General features: G+C 53.0%; 2 protein-coding genes across 4 annotated transcripts in view; both read left to right on the top strand.

Annotated features, from left to right (window-relative positions):
- Window positions 1–12,065, top strand: part of PMM1 (phosphomannomutase 1) — a 63,672-nt gene that overhangs the window by 40,595 nt on the left and 11,012 nt on the right. The window lies entirely within an intron of this gene.
- Window positions 2,127–11,821, top strand: CENPM (centromere protein M). 3 transcript variants are annotated; one of them, XM_023221858.2, is made up of 6 exons: window positions 2,127–2,269; window positions 2,793–2,872; window positions 3,280–3,372; window positions 4,639–4,718; window positions 6,229–6,320; window positions 11,360–11,821. In XM_023221858.2, the coding sequence occupies exons 1-6, from the start codon at window positions 2,213–2,215 to the stop codon at window positions 11,498–11,500; spliced, it is 543 nt and encodes a 180-aa protein (XP_023077626.1). In that variant the 5' UTR covers window positions 2,127–2,212; the 3' UTR covers window positions 11,501–11,821. The 3 variants fall into 3 exon arrangements, with proteins under 3 accessions (XP_023077626.1, XP_023077627.1, XP_023077628.1); XM_023221859.3 differs by lacking the exon at window positions 6,229–6,320 and having other exon boundaries at window positions 11,360–11,820; XM_023221860.2 differs by lacking the exons at window positions 2,127–2,269; window positions 2,793–2,872; window positions 3,280–3,372; window positions 4,639–4,718; window positions 6,229–6,320 and adding an exon at window positions 9,096–9,439 and having other exon boundaries at window positions 11,360–11,820.

The raw sequence follows: 12,065 nt of genomic DNA, 5'->3' as shown, positions 1-12,065 counted from the left end.
GGGTTCAAGAGATTCTCTTGCCTCAGCCTCCCAAGTAGGTGGGATTATAGGCGCTTACCACTACACCCAGTTAATTTTTGTATTTTTAGTAGACACAGGGTTTCACCATGTTGGCCAGGATGGTCTCAGTCTCCTGACCTTGTGATCTGCCTGCCTCAGCCTCCCAAAGTGCTGGAATTACAGGTGTGAGCCACTGCGCCCGGCCTATTATTATTATTTTTGAGATGGAGTTTCACTCTTGTTGCCCAGGCTGGAGTGCAATGGTGCAATCTCAGCTCACCACAACCTCTGCCTCCGGAGTTCAAGCGATTCTCCTGCCACAGCCTCCCAAGTAGCTGGGATTACAGGCATGCACCACCACGTCTGGCTAATTTTGTATTTTTAGTAGTACAGATGGGGTTTCTCCATGCTGGTCAGGCTGGTCTCAAACTCCTGATGTCAGGTGATCCGCCTGCCTCAGCCTCCCAAAATGCTAGGATTACAGGCGTGAACCACCGTGTCCAGCCTGCTCAGCTAATTTTAAATTTTTTTTGTAGAGATGAGGTCTCACTATATTGCCTAGGCTGGCCTCAAACTCCCAGACTCAAGCGATTCACCCGCCTCAGTCTCCCAAAGTGCTGGGTTACAGGCGTGAGCCACGGCGTTCAGCTTGCTTTATTTTCTTGTCACAGTGCCTACTACTACTTGATTTTCAGGAAGTTCTCGCCACATCCCATGCCATGAGGAATCAAAGGCCTATCTGTGCTGAGGGCAGGGGTTCTACGGGGCCATTTACTTCCTGATCTTTCCGAGCAAGACATAGTTAGTTTAGTCTGCAGGTTGAAGGATTTAGGCTAGACAGGGTCTCTGGTCTCCCAGATATTACAACAATGAGCACACTGTCATCATTGTCTATCCCACCCTCATCACACTAAGTTTAATCAATAATGTCTGATTCCACTGTCTTCCCAGGGCGGGGCATTGGGTCTGGGCGTAGGAAATGATGAACAAATGACTGCTGAGAATGAATGGATGAATGTAATCCATCTATTCACTCAACAAATATTTATTAACTATGACATACCAGGCACTTTTAGAGTGCTGGACATACAAAGTGACAAAGTCTCTAACCGCTTGTTTCTTACGTTTTAGATGGAGAGACAATTAACAAGTTGCCATATAACTGTTGGGAGAACCAGTTCGCAGTGGGCCCTGGGCGTCCCTGCATGTTCTTTCTGGGTATGCCAAGAAAGCAAGACCCTGACAGTTCTGTACCCAGGGTGCGTTTGCAGCAAGGAACCTTGAAAGATGAGCTAAAGTCTCCCACCTGACAAAGAACAGCATGCTTACCACTCACTATAAAAGCAGTCAATTGGCAGGGCCTGCTGATGTGCACCGGTAGTCCCAGCTATTCAGGAGGCTGAAGCAGGAGGACTGCTTGAGGCCAGTAGTTTAAGAGCTGCCTGGGCAACATGGCCAGATCTGCTTGGTGGCACTTGCCTGTAGTTCCAGCTACTCAGGAGGCTAAGCCAGGAAGATTACTTGAGCCCAGGAGTTTGAAGCTGTAGTGCGCTATGATCATGTCACTATACTCCAGCCTGGGCAACAGAGTGACACTCCAACTCAGAAAAAAAAAAAAAAAAAAAAAGGCCAGGCACGGTGGCTCACGTCTGTAATCTCAGCACTTCAGGAGGCCATGGCGGGCCGATCACTTGAGGCCAGGAGTTTGAGACTAGCCTGGGCAAGCTGGAGAAATCCCATCTTTACTAAAAATACAAAAATAAGTCAGGCGTGGTGACGCACGCCTGTAATCCCAGCTCCTCTGAGGGCTGAGGCAGGAGAATCGCTTAAACCCGGGAGGCAGAGGTTGCAGTGAACCGAGATCGCGCACGTTGCACTCCTGCCTGGGCCACAGAGCGAGACTCCGTCTCAAAAAAAAAAAGTACTGTGTATAAGCATGAATGAACGAAAGTGCATAAAGCAATCACTAAAAATCTGCTTACTGTGGAGCATGGAACAAAAGGCCTGTCCACCACGTGTTCCATGGGTGGTGCTGGAACGCCCCTCAGAAAAGGAGATAAAGGTTCGGTTCCTTTAAGAGGCCCAGTCCCGTCCCGCGAAGCCCCGCCTATAAGGAGGCACGTGCACCCAGGCCGCGCTCTAGAGGCGGGACTCAGGGCGGTTTGAAAGATCGGCGCGCACCGCAGGAGCGGCGGTCGGCCTTGAGGCTGTGATGTCGGTGTTGAGGCCGCTGGACAAGCTGCCCGGCCTGAACACGGCCACCATCTTGGTAGGTGCCAGCGGCCCCGCTTCCCCCGCCGGCCTTTACCTCCTGGGCGGCGCTTCAGCCACTAGGTCAACTGAGCTCCCTAAGGCGCCGAGCCAGCGAGCGCTACCGTAGCGGGACGGGGAAAAGGCGGAGAGCCGCGTTCTGAACCAATCGGAGTAGCCGCTCTCTAAGGTTGAGAGACGCACCCACCAATAGGTGCTCGGCGGGCCCTTGCCCATCTTCTGATTAGCAGGTTCCCGCGCCTGGATTTGGTTTTTCCGCGTCTGGGGGTCTGGCTTCCTGGAGAGGCCTGCGGTCGAAACGAGGATCGGGTAGTAGAGAGTGCGGTGCCTACAGGCCTGCAGCGGGTCCAAACCTCAGGACCCCAGCCCGTGCCGCCTCGCGGGCTCCACTTCTCGGGAAATGTCCTCCGAGCCGCCTGCTGGCGCCGGCCCGATCTCCCCAGGAGTGGGTCGAAGGGCCAGGCCCTCCCCAGGGGGTGCTGTTCCTAGGTCTCGACGGTCCGCTCTCTCTCCCTGCGCAGCTGGTAGGCACGGAGGATGCTCTTCTGCAGCAGCTGGCGGACTCGATGCTCAAGGAGGACTGCGCCTCCGAGCTGAAGGTGTAAGTAGCCGCGGTTGTGGCCTGGGCCCACGTGTCTCTCAAGAGGGATTCAGTCCTAGCTGCTAAACCCCGAAGCCCAGCGCCCCCTCCTCTGAGGGTGGTCCTTCTCCCAGCGTGCAGCGTAGCTGGCTAGTCCCATGCCGTCTTATATCCCAATCTCCCCTTGCCGAGGTGGTGACTAAACAGAGGCCTTTTCTGGCAGAGGGAATCAGACAGGAGTAATCGGAATAGGACCGGCCCTGCCCTGCCTCTGTGCTGGCCCAAGGAGTTGTGGCCGCAAGAGCCTCGGGTGGCTAGGATGAGGTGGGGAACCCTTGACGGCCTCTTTCCCCATGAAGGGCAGCATTTAAAAGGTCGCTGTGAAGGCGGGACGGTTATCTTGAGTCCTGCAATTTCCTGTTTTTCAGCCACTTGGCAAAGTCCCTCCCTTTGCCCTCCAGTGTGAATCGGCCCCGAATTGACCTGATCGTGTTTGTGGTTAATCTTCACAGCAAATACAGGTGAGAGCCAGAGGAAGGGGCAGGCAGGGCTTAGGCAGGCCTGGCTCAGAACTGTGCTGGGACAGTGACCTAACTTGTGATGGAAGTGGTGAGGATGGGAGAGGCTGTCTGAGGTCAGTCCTATAGGGTGAGGAAAGAGGAGGCAGTGGCCAGTGCACAATGTTTAAAAGACACAACGGCCAGGCACAGTGGCTCACACCTGTACTCCCAGCACTTGGGGAGGCCGAGGTGGGCAGATTGCCTGAGACCAGCCAGGGCAACACGGTGAAACCCCGTCTCTACTAAAATGCAAAACATTAGCCGGGCGTGGTGGCTTGCGCCTGTAGTCTCAGCTACTCGGGAGGCTGAGGCAGAATTGCTTGAACCCAGGAGGTGGAGGTTGCAGTGAGCCGAGATCGGGCCACTGCACTCCAGCCTGGGCAACAGAGTGAGACTCTGTCTCAAAAAAAAAAAAAAATTAAAGTCCACCTATAATAAAGAATGAAAGCATAACTTTTGCGGCAACCTGGATGCAGCTGGAGGCCATTATGCTAAGTGAATTAACACAGGAGCAGAAAATCAAGTACTACATGTTCTCACTTGTAAGTGGGGGCTAAACATGGGGTCCTCATGGACACAAAGATGGCAACAATAGACACTGGGGACTACTAGAGCAGGGAAGGAGGAAGGGGGCAATGATTGAAAAACTATTAGGTCCTATGCTCAGTACCTGGGTGATGGGATCAGTTGTACCCCAAGCCTCAGTATCACATGGTATACCCATGTAATAAACCTGTACATGTACCCCCTGAATCTAAAATAAAAGTTGAAATTATTTTTAAAAAACATTAAAAAACATTAAAGGACATAATGGGGCGTGGTGGCTCATGCCACTTTGGGAGGCCAAGACCGGTGGATCACTTGAGGTCAGGAGTTTGAGACTAGCCTGGCCAACATGGCAAACCCTGTTTCTACTAAAAATACAAAAATTAGCCGAGCATGGTGGCGTGCACCTGTAATCCCAGCTACTCAGGAGGCTGAGGCAGGAGAATCACTTGAACCCAGGAGGCGGAGCTTGCAGTGAGCCAAGATCGCACTACTGCATTCCAGCCTGGGTGACAGAGTGAAACTCCATCTCAGAAAAAAAAGGACAAAGTATTTCTCCAGAGAATGTCACCCTCTTGTCATTCTCCGGCCTCTAGGATCAGAGAAGCAAGGGCTTCTGCTTTCTCTGTTGTAAAGTTTTGTTCTCTGGTGTGTTTTCTCACCCTGGCCTGGCGACCCCAGCCTCCAGAACACCGAGGAGTCCCTGCGCCATGTGGATGCCAGCTTCTTCTTGGGGAAGGTGTGTTTCCTCGCCACAGGTGGTAAGTACGTCCTTCGCCTGTTACTGCCCACCCCCAGCCAAGGGAAAGCTGGGGCGGGGGTAGACTTCTTGCTGAGACACCCTGGGTGATGGAAAGAACATGTATTTTACACACACTGGGGCCTATCGGAGGATGGAGGGCAGGAGAAAGGAGAAGATCAGGAAAAATAACTAATGGGTACTAGGCTTAATACCTGGGTGACAATCTGTACAACAAACCCGATGACACAAGTTTACCTACATAACACATCTGCACATGTACCCCTGAACTTCAAAGTTAAATTTAAAAACTGAAAGAACACATAGACACATACTTTGGAATCTGACCTGTTGTCAGCCTTTCTAAGAGTGAATGTGAGCAGATAACTCTGCTGTTGCTTGGAGTTGCCTAGTGGTTGCCTGTGGCTTTCAGTAAAATCCAAACTCTGAAGACACAAAGCACTTTGCAGTTTGGCGTCTGCCTTCTGGGCTGGTCTCATCTCCGGTTACTCTCCTTCTCTGGGTCAGCTGCTATTCCTGAGACTTTGTAATATTAACAGTGAAAATAATAACGGCTAACCTCTTTTGAGCTCTCACTGTGAGGCAGACACTGTAATTGCTTTGTTTTCTTATTAATGTTTGAGGTAGGTATTATTACCTCCGTTTTAGAGTCATGAGGTTAAGTTGCCCAACGCCCCTAGATAAAAAGTGGTAGAGCCGAGGTTCACACCTAGGTAAGTCCTGTTGCAGGGCCCGTCCTTTTATTTTTTTGAGTTGGAGTCTTACTCAGCCGCCCAGGCTGGAGTGCTGTGGCATGATCTCGGCCGGTGCACTCGGACGGTGCAACCACCGTCTCTGGGGTTCAAGCAATTCTCCCATCTCAGCCTCCCAAGTAGCTGGGATTACAGGCACCCGCCGTCATGCCCAGCTAATTTTTGTATTTTAGTAGAGATGGGGTTTCTCCGTGTTGGCCAGGCTAGTCTTGAACTCCTCACCTCAGGTATCCGCCCGCCTCGGCCTCCCAAAGTGGTGGGATTACAGGCGTGAGCCACCGCACCCAGCCAGCCCGTCTCTTTTTGTTTACTCTAGGCTTCTCTCAAATACGTTTCCTCTGCTTTATCTTGCTAACCCCTACAAATACCTCAAAAGTCAGCCCCGGTGTCACTGCAGCACGCATGAGGTGTCTGACCTGTCTGCCCTTCCAGCTGAACTGTTAGCTCCTTGAGCAGAGCGCCTGGCATGGCACAGATAATTCTCAAGAAGCATTGGTGAGCAAATGCAGGCCGAGCAATTTCTAGATGTCAACTCACTGATTCTAGAGTGACTCAGTGGGGTAGGAGCTATTATTATCTTCATTGTCTAATTTGATATTCTTGACTACCTAGAAAAGAAAGTAGAATAGGACTGTCACCCTCACAACTAGAAAGAAACTGAGCCAAAGAGTGGGGAAGTGAGTGACTCTGCCCAGCTCTTCCTGAATTCCAGCCAGGAAGGTAGAGATTGCAGCTATAGCACTCATGACTTCTTTCCAGCTGGGCGGGAGAGCCACTGCAGCATTCACCGGCACACCGTGGTGAAGCTGGCCCACACCTACCAAAGCCCCCTGCTCTACTGTGACCTGGAGGTGAGCATGCTGATCACAGAGACCAACACTACACTCGGGTGCAGGGAAAGGGTGGTCAGCACACAGTGGGCACGTCGGGAATGGTTATCGAAGGACTCAGTATCCGAGCGAGGCAGCTTCTGAAGTGGAGGGAGACACAGGATCCTGGTTTGAGTCCTGGCGTTTCTGCTCACTGGCTGTGACCTGGGCAGGTCACCCTGAGCCTTGGAGTACACAGGTGTGAAGCGGGAGTGCATCTTATATGCCAGGCTCTAGCAGGTGCTGCCCTGCTTTTCCTTTTGCTGAGTTTCTGCATGCTTAGTTATAACTAAGTCTTATGTGTATGTATTTGTGAGTCTACTCTCCTGCTGGGGTGTAAATGATTGAGGCCAGGCGTATGTCCGTCTCATTAACTGGTGCATCCTTGTGTCCCCTGGGAGTCAGAACGCCTGATTTGCCCTTAACTCTCTGTATTTCAGACCTTGTCTAGTCCCATCCCAAGCCAGGGTACCCAGCAGGCGGTAGAGATGTTTGTTGGGTGGGCGGGTAGATGGATGGATATGTAGGGTGTTCTGCCCCGACTGATTCTGTTGGTGTTTCCCACAAGGTGAAACTAATCATGAGGGGTAGGAAAGTAGCCTTGTTGTTGTTGTTGTTGTTTTAGATAAGATCTTGCTCTGTTGCCCAGGCTGGAGTGCAGTGGTGTGATCATGGCTCACTGCAGACTCGAGCTCCTGAGCTCAAGTGAACCTCCCACCTCAGCCTACTGAGTAACTAGGACTACAAGCGTGCACCACTGCACCTAGCTAAGTATTTATTTATTTATTTACTTTTTAATGTAGAGATGAGGTCTTGCTGTGTTCCCCACACTGGTCTTGAACTCTTGGCCTCAAGCGACCCTCCCACTTTAGCCTCCCAAAGTACTGGGATTACAGGCATGAGCCACCGTGCCTGGCCTTTAGCCCCTTTTTATGCAGGATAAATCCTGATGACTTTTTGCTACAGAGGCCTCAGCAGGAGTTGATGTGCTCCCCCCGAGGGGTCTACTGAGGGGCCCCAGGGCCCACACTGCCACACCCACGCGCCAGGCCTGCTCCATTCCTTTGGAAACCTATTCATTGGTTTTGAGATACATTTTGAAGAGTTGTGTTTCTGCTGTCTTCTGGGTCTTGTGCCTGTTACCAAAAGCAAAGTGATGAAATGCAGTGAGCACAAGATCTGTCACCACCAATCCATTGCCACCGTCTAGACCGGGGTCCCTTATCCTGGTTTCGGCACTCCTCTGGTCTAAGGGCAGAATTCAGAGGATAGCAGTCTGTGGCCATCGCCAGTAGAAATGGGGATGTTTTCGTATCACATTAGGATTGGGCAGGTCTCATCACTGCCTCATGTGGCAGCAGCCATTAGGCCTGCCCCTCGGTCGATGCATCGATCACGATACACACTTGACTCTTTCATGCATTTGTTTTCCTATTTGATGACTACTTTTCGAGCGCCTGACCGGACCAGCACTCTGATCTCATAGATGGGACCCTGAGGCCTGGGCACACCTGAAGTGCCTTCCCCTGCCAGGCTTTCCTCCCAGAGAGATGAGGCGACTTGCTCAGGGTCACACAGCTCATGAGTGAGGGGTAGAACCAGCTGTTCTCCTTTCCTACCCTCCTGACCATGTGACCTTGATTAGGTCACTTTGCCTGCCACAGAGCATTAGTTTTCTCATCTCTAAAGGGGAATCACGATCTTTGCTCCATAGTTCAGGTGCTGGTGGGGGACAGTGGTGCCTGCTCACCTTGTGATGAGTGGTGCAATTCTGTCGGTGGCCATGAGGTGGCGGGCCAGACCAGGTCCTGGGTTCGTTCATGGCCTGGGCAGGAAGCAGGAGGCCCCAGCCTGGTTCTAGCTGCAGAGGGAGCTGCAGAAATGCCTGCTCAGAACATAGGCCTGCATCCCTCAGATGGAGCACCCAGGGTTTGAACAGGCCTCCCTCTTCATGATGGTGTTGTCCTCTTCAGAACACTCTTTTGAATAACTGAGTTTGAACCCCACCATATATCTTGAGGCCTTTGCGTGGCAGGAATTACCGGCCCCGTTTCGTTGATGAGGAAATACAGGAAGGTGTGTGATTGGCCCAGTGAGATAATTGCCTAGGTCTGCTGGTAGGGCTCTGTGCTGGACCCTGGGAACACAAATGACTCAGATATTGGCCCTCTCCTCTCAGAATCTCATGAAATAAGCAGACATGTAACACACGCAACAGCAGAAGGATTTGCTGAGCTTTGGGAGCCTGGCGGTAGAATTAGGTCATTTCTTCCTGGATGTCATGGGCAAAGTCATGACTGTGGTCAGACCTGGGCATTTGGGTCACGTCTCTGGAGTGACGTGGATTGGAGGAAGCCTGGCCAGCGGCAGGAGGCTGGGTCGAGGCTGCCGCAGGAGGCAGGTTGTGGACCCTGAGCCTCAGCAGCCTGGAGATAGATTTTGGGAACAAAGGCCACCAAACTTAGAGTGAGAGGATTTATTAACACTTCCTGAGTTTCTGTGGTGCCAAGCACTGTTCTAGGCTCCAGGGACACAGCACGGAACAAAACAGTCAAAAACCCCAGCTTCCTGCTGGGCGCTATAGCTCACGCCTCTAATCCCAGGGAGGCCGACGTGGGAGGATCACCTGAGGTCAGGAGTTTGAGACCAGCCTGAGCAACACAGTGAAACCCTGCCTCTACTAAAAATACAAAATTAGCTGGGCTTGGTGGCACGCGCCTGTAATCCCAGCTACTCAGGGGACTGAGGCACAAGAATCACTTGAACCTGGGAGGCAGAGGTTGCAGTGAGCCAAGATGGTGCCACTGCACTGGGTGACAAAGCGAGACTCTGTCTCAAAACAAAACAAAAAAAGCCCCAGCTTTGTTCTAGTCAAGGAAACAAACAGGGTAAATGATGTGCTGGAAAGTGGAGGCGTGGCGTGTCAGGTGGTGGTAAACAGGCAAGAGTTAGGCAGGGTGACCAGGGAACGCCCCTGCAAACAGGACTTTTAAATAAATAAAGACCTGAAGGAAGTAGGCGGGCAGGCCATGGAGATACCTCGTGGCAGGAAGAACAGCAAGTGCATGGGTCGAGTGTGGGACTTGCCTGGTGTGCTCAAGGTCTGGCAGGGAGGCCTGGGTGGCTGCAGCACAACAGCAAAGGACGGGTTGGGGTGTAGAAATCAGGAATGGTGGGGCTGGATCACTGGAGCCTGGTGGGGAGCTGCTGGAGGGCTCGGAGCCAGGGAGGGATGTGGCCTGACTTGGGTTTTAAATGGACTCCTTTGGCTGCTGGGAGGAGAGTGGGCTGAAGGGAAACTAGGGCAGAAATAGACAGGTCTGGAGGCTTTTTTTTCTTTTTTTTGCGACAGACTTTCGCTCTGTCACCCAGGATGGAGTACAATGGTGCGATCTTGGCTCACTGCAACCTCCGCTTCTGGGGTTCAAGTGATTCTTCTGTCTCAGCCTCTCGAGTAGCTGGGATTACAGGCGCCTGCCACCATGCCCGGCTAATTGTTGTATTTTTAGTAGAGACGGGATTTCACCATATTGGCCAGGCTGGTCTCAAACTCCTGACCTCGTGATCCGCCCTCCTCAGCCTCCCAAAGTGCTGGGATTACAGGCGTGAGCCACCGCGCCCGGCCTGGAGTCTCTTTCTAGGGGAGTTAAGTGTGGACCCAGTGCTGGCCAGGAAAAAGGATGGTGGGATGGTCTATGACACTGGCTGCTTCCAGGATGGAGCCAGCCAACTGTTCTGTGGCCAAAATGTGAGGCATGAGAGAAAGAAGAGTCCTCCCTGACTCCGAAAGTTTTGCCAGCTGACCGGAAGGATGGAGTTGTCTTTGGCTGAGATAAGGAAGCCTGCAGGAGGAGCAGGTTTTGGGGGCTTCAGAGGCTCTACTTTTGGCATGCAAAGATTAAGGGGTCTATTAGCCACCTAGGTGGAGAAATCAAGTAAACAGCTGCATACATGTGTGACATTCAGAGGGAAGACCTGGAGGTGTAATTTGGGTGTTATTAGCAACTAGATGGTTTTAAAGCCACAGAGCCGGATGAGGTCACCGGGGACTGAGTGTGGGAGAAGAGATCCAACGACCGAGCTCTGGAGCCCCAGCATATAGATGCTGGGCAAAGGTGAGGGAGCCGCCTGTGTGGGAACGGAACCTGGGTGAGTGTGGGGGCCTGGGAGCCAGGCAGAAAAAGCGTTTCAAGGAGGGAGTAAACAGCTGTGGTGGACTCTGTCAATAGCGCCAGTGCGGTGAGGACTGAGAAGCTGCCGCTGGGTCTCATACCAAGGAGGTCATGGTAGCAAGCGGTGGGAGTAAGAGCAGGGAAGTTGAGGATGCCCTGGTCTCTACTTTGGGTGGGTGGTGACACCCCAACCTGCCCCCAGCTAGAGAGGAAACAGAAGGTGAGATGCTTCTGAGGCCACATGTCGGCCAGGGGAAGACACTGGCCAGCATCGTGTTCTTCCAGCGGACATGTCTAGAGCATCTGTGCCCGGGCATGGAGCAGTCTTGTCCCTCTCTGGCCCCACAGCTCCCCCGGGCCCATTCCTTTTTGATGGCACCTTATCTGTGGTGAGGGCCACCCGTTCTCCCTCCCTCCGTCCCATCCCTGTGAGTATCTTCTGCTCCCTGGTCTTGAGCCTCTGGGGCCCGAGCTGCCCGGGCATTGGTTGGAGGCAGCCCTGGTTCAGAGCTCAGCTCTGGAGTCACTAGCTGGGTGATCCTAGACAGTTTGTTCTACCTAGCCAGCCTTGCTAAGCCTTCATTTCCTCTTGAGCAGGAGGTCAGGCTCTGGATGTCTCCGGAGGTTGTCTGAAGGTTTGGGCAAGCTGAGGCAGGTGGAAGTTACTCTGAGGTGTGGCATGAATGAGGGCATGGCTGTGATGGGCAGTGGTGACCTGAGCTACCCCTGAGTCCCGCCCCCCCGCCCCCACCGCAGCCCTGCTCTGGCAGCCCCTGCAGCTGCTCTGAGTAAGGGAGCAGGGCCAGCCACTGCATTCTGTCTCACTGCTGTTCTCTGCTCTCCCCGCAGGTGGAAGGCTTTCGGGCCACCATGGCGCAGCGCCTGGTGCGCGTGCTGCAGATCTGCGCTGGCCACGTGCCTGGTGTCTCAGCTCTGAACCTGCTGTCCCTGCTGAGAAGCTCTGAGGGCCCCTCCCTGGAGGACCTATGAGGGCGACTGGCCCCTGGGCTGCCCCTCCCCATGGCTTCGTGCTGACTCCATAAACATTCTCTGTTGAGGATGTCCAGTCAGGGCTTGACAGGCCCAGGCTCAGCCTCCAGTGGTTGGGAAGGTTCCCTGCAGCACCTGTGCTCCAGCAGGGAGAGCTGGGCAGAAGCAGCGAGGGGGCCCAGCTGGTGGGACTCCAGCCCCCTCCCACTCCCACACTCACTCTTGCAGAGCCTTGTGTCTTTAAGCAGCTGGCGTGTTACATCTCCATTTAAGATTTCCTTTGAACAGAAGGTCTGTGGCTAAAAACAGTTTAAAAATCACTGGTCTCATTCACCACTTTATAGGTAAGGAAACTGACTCAGAACAATTAAAGAGTAGGGCAGGGTGGGCCGGGTGCAGAGGCTCACGCCTGTAATACCAACACTTTGGGAGGCCAAGGTGGGTGGATCACTTGAGGTCAGGAATTTGAGACCAGCCTGGCCAACATGGTGAAACCCCGTCTCTACAAAAATACAAAAATAGCTGGACATGGTGGTGGGTGCCTGTAGTCCCAGCTACTCAGGAG

The sequence above is a fragment of the Piliocolobus tephrosceles genome, chromosome 19, assembly GCF_002776525.5.
Source record: "Piliocolobus tephrosceles isolate RC106 chromosome 19, ASM277652v3, whole genome shotgun sequence".
Taxonomy (NCBI): domain Eukaryota; kingdom Metazoa; phylum Chordata; class Mammalia; order Primates; family Cercopithecidae; genus Piliocolobus; species Piliocolobus tephrosceles.
The sequence above is the reverse complement of the archived record's forward strand: the minus strand, read 5'-3'. Positions and strand labels throughout refer to the sequence as shown.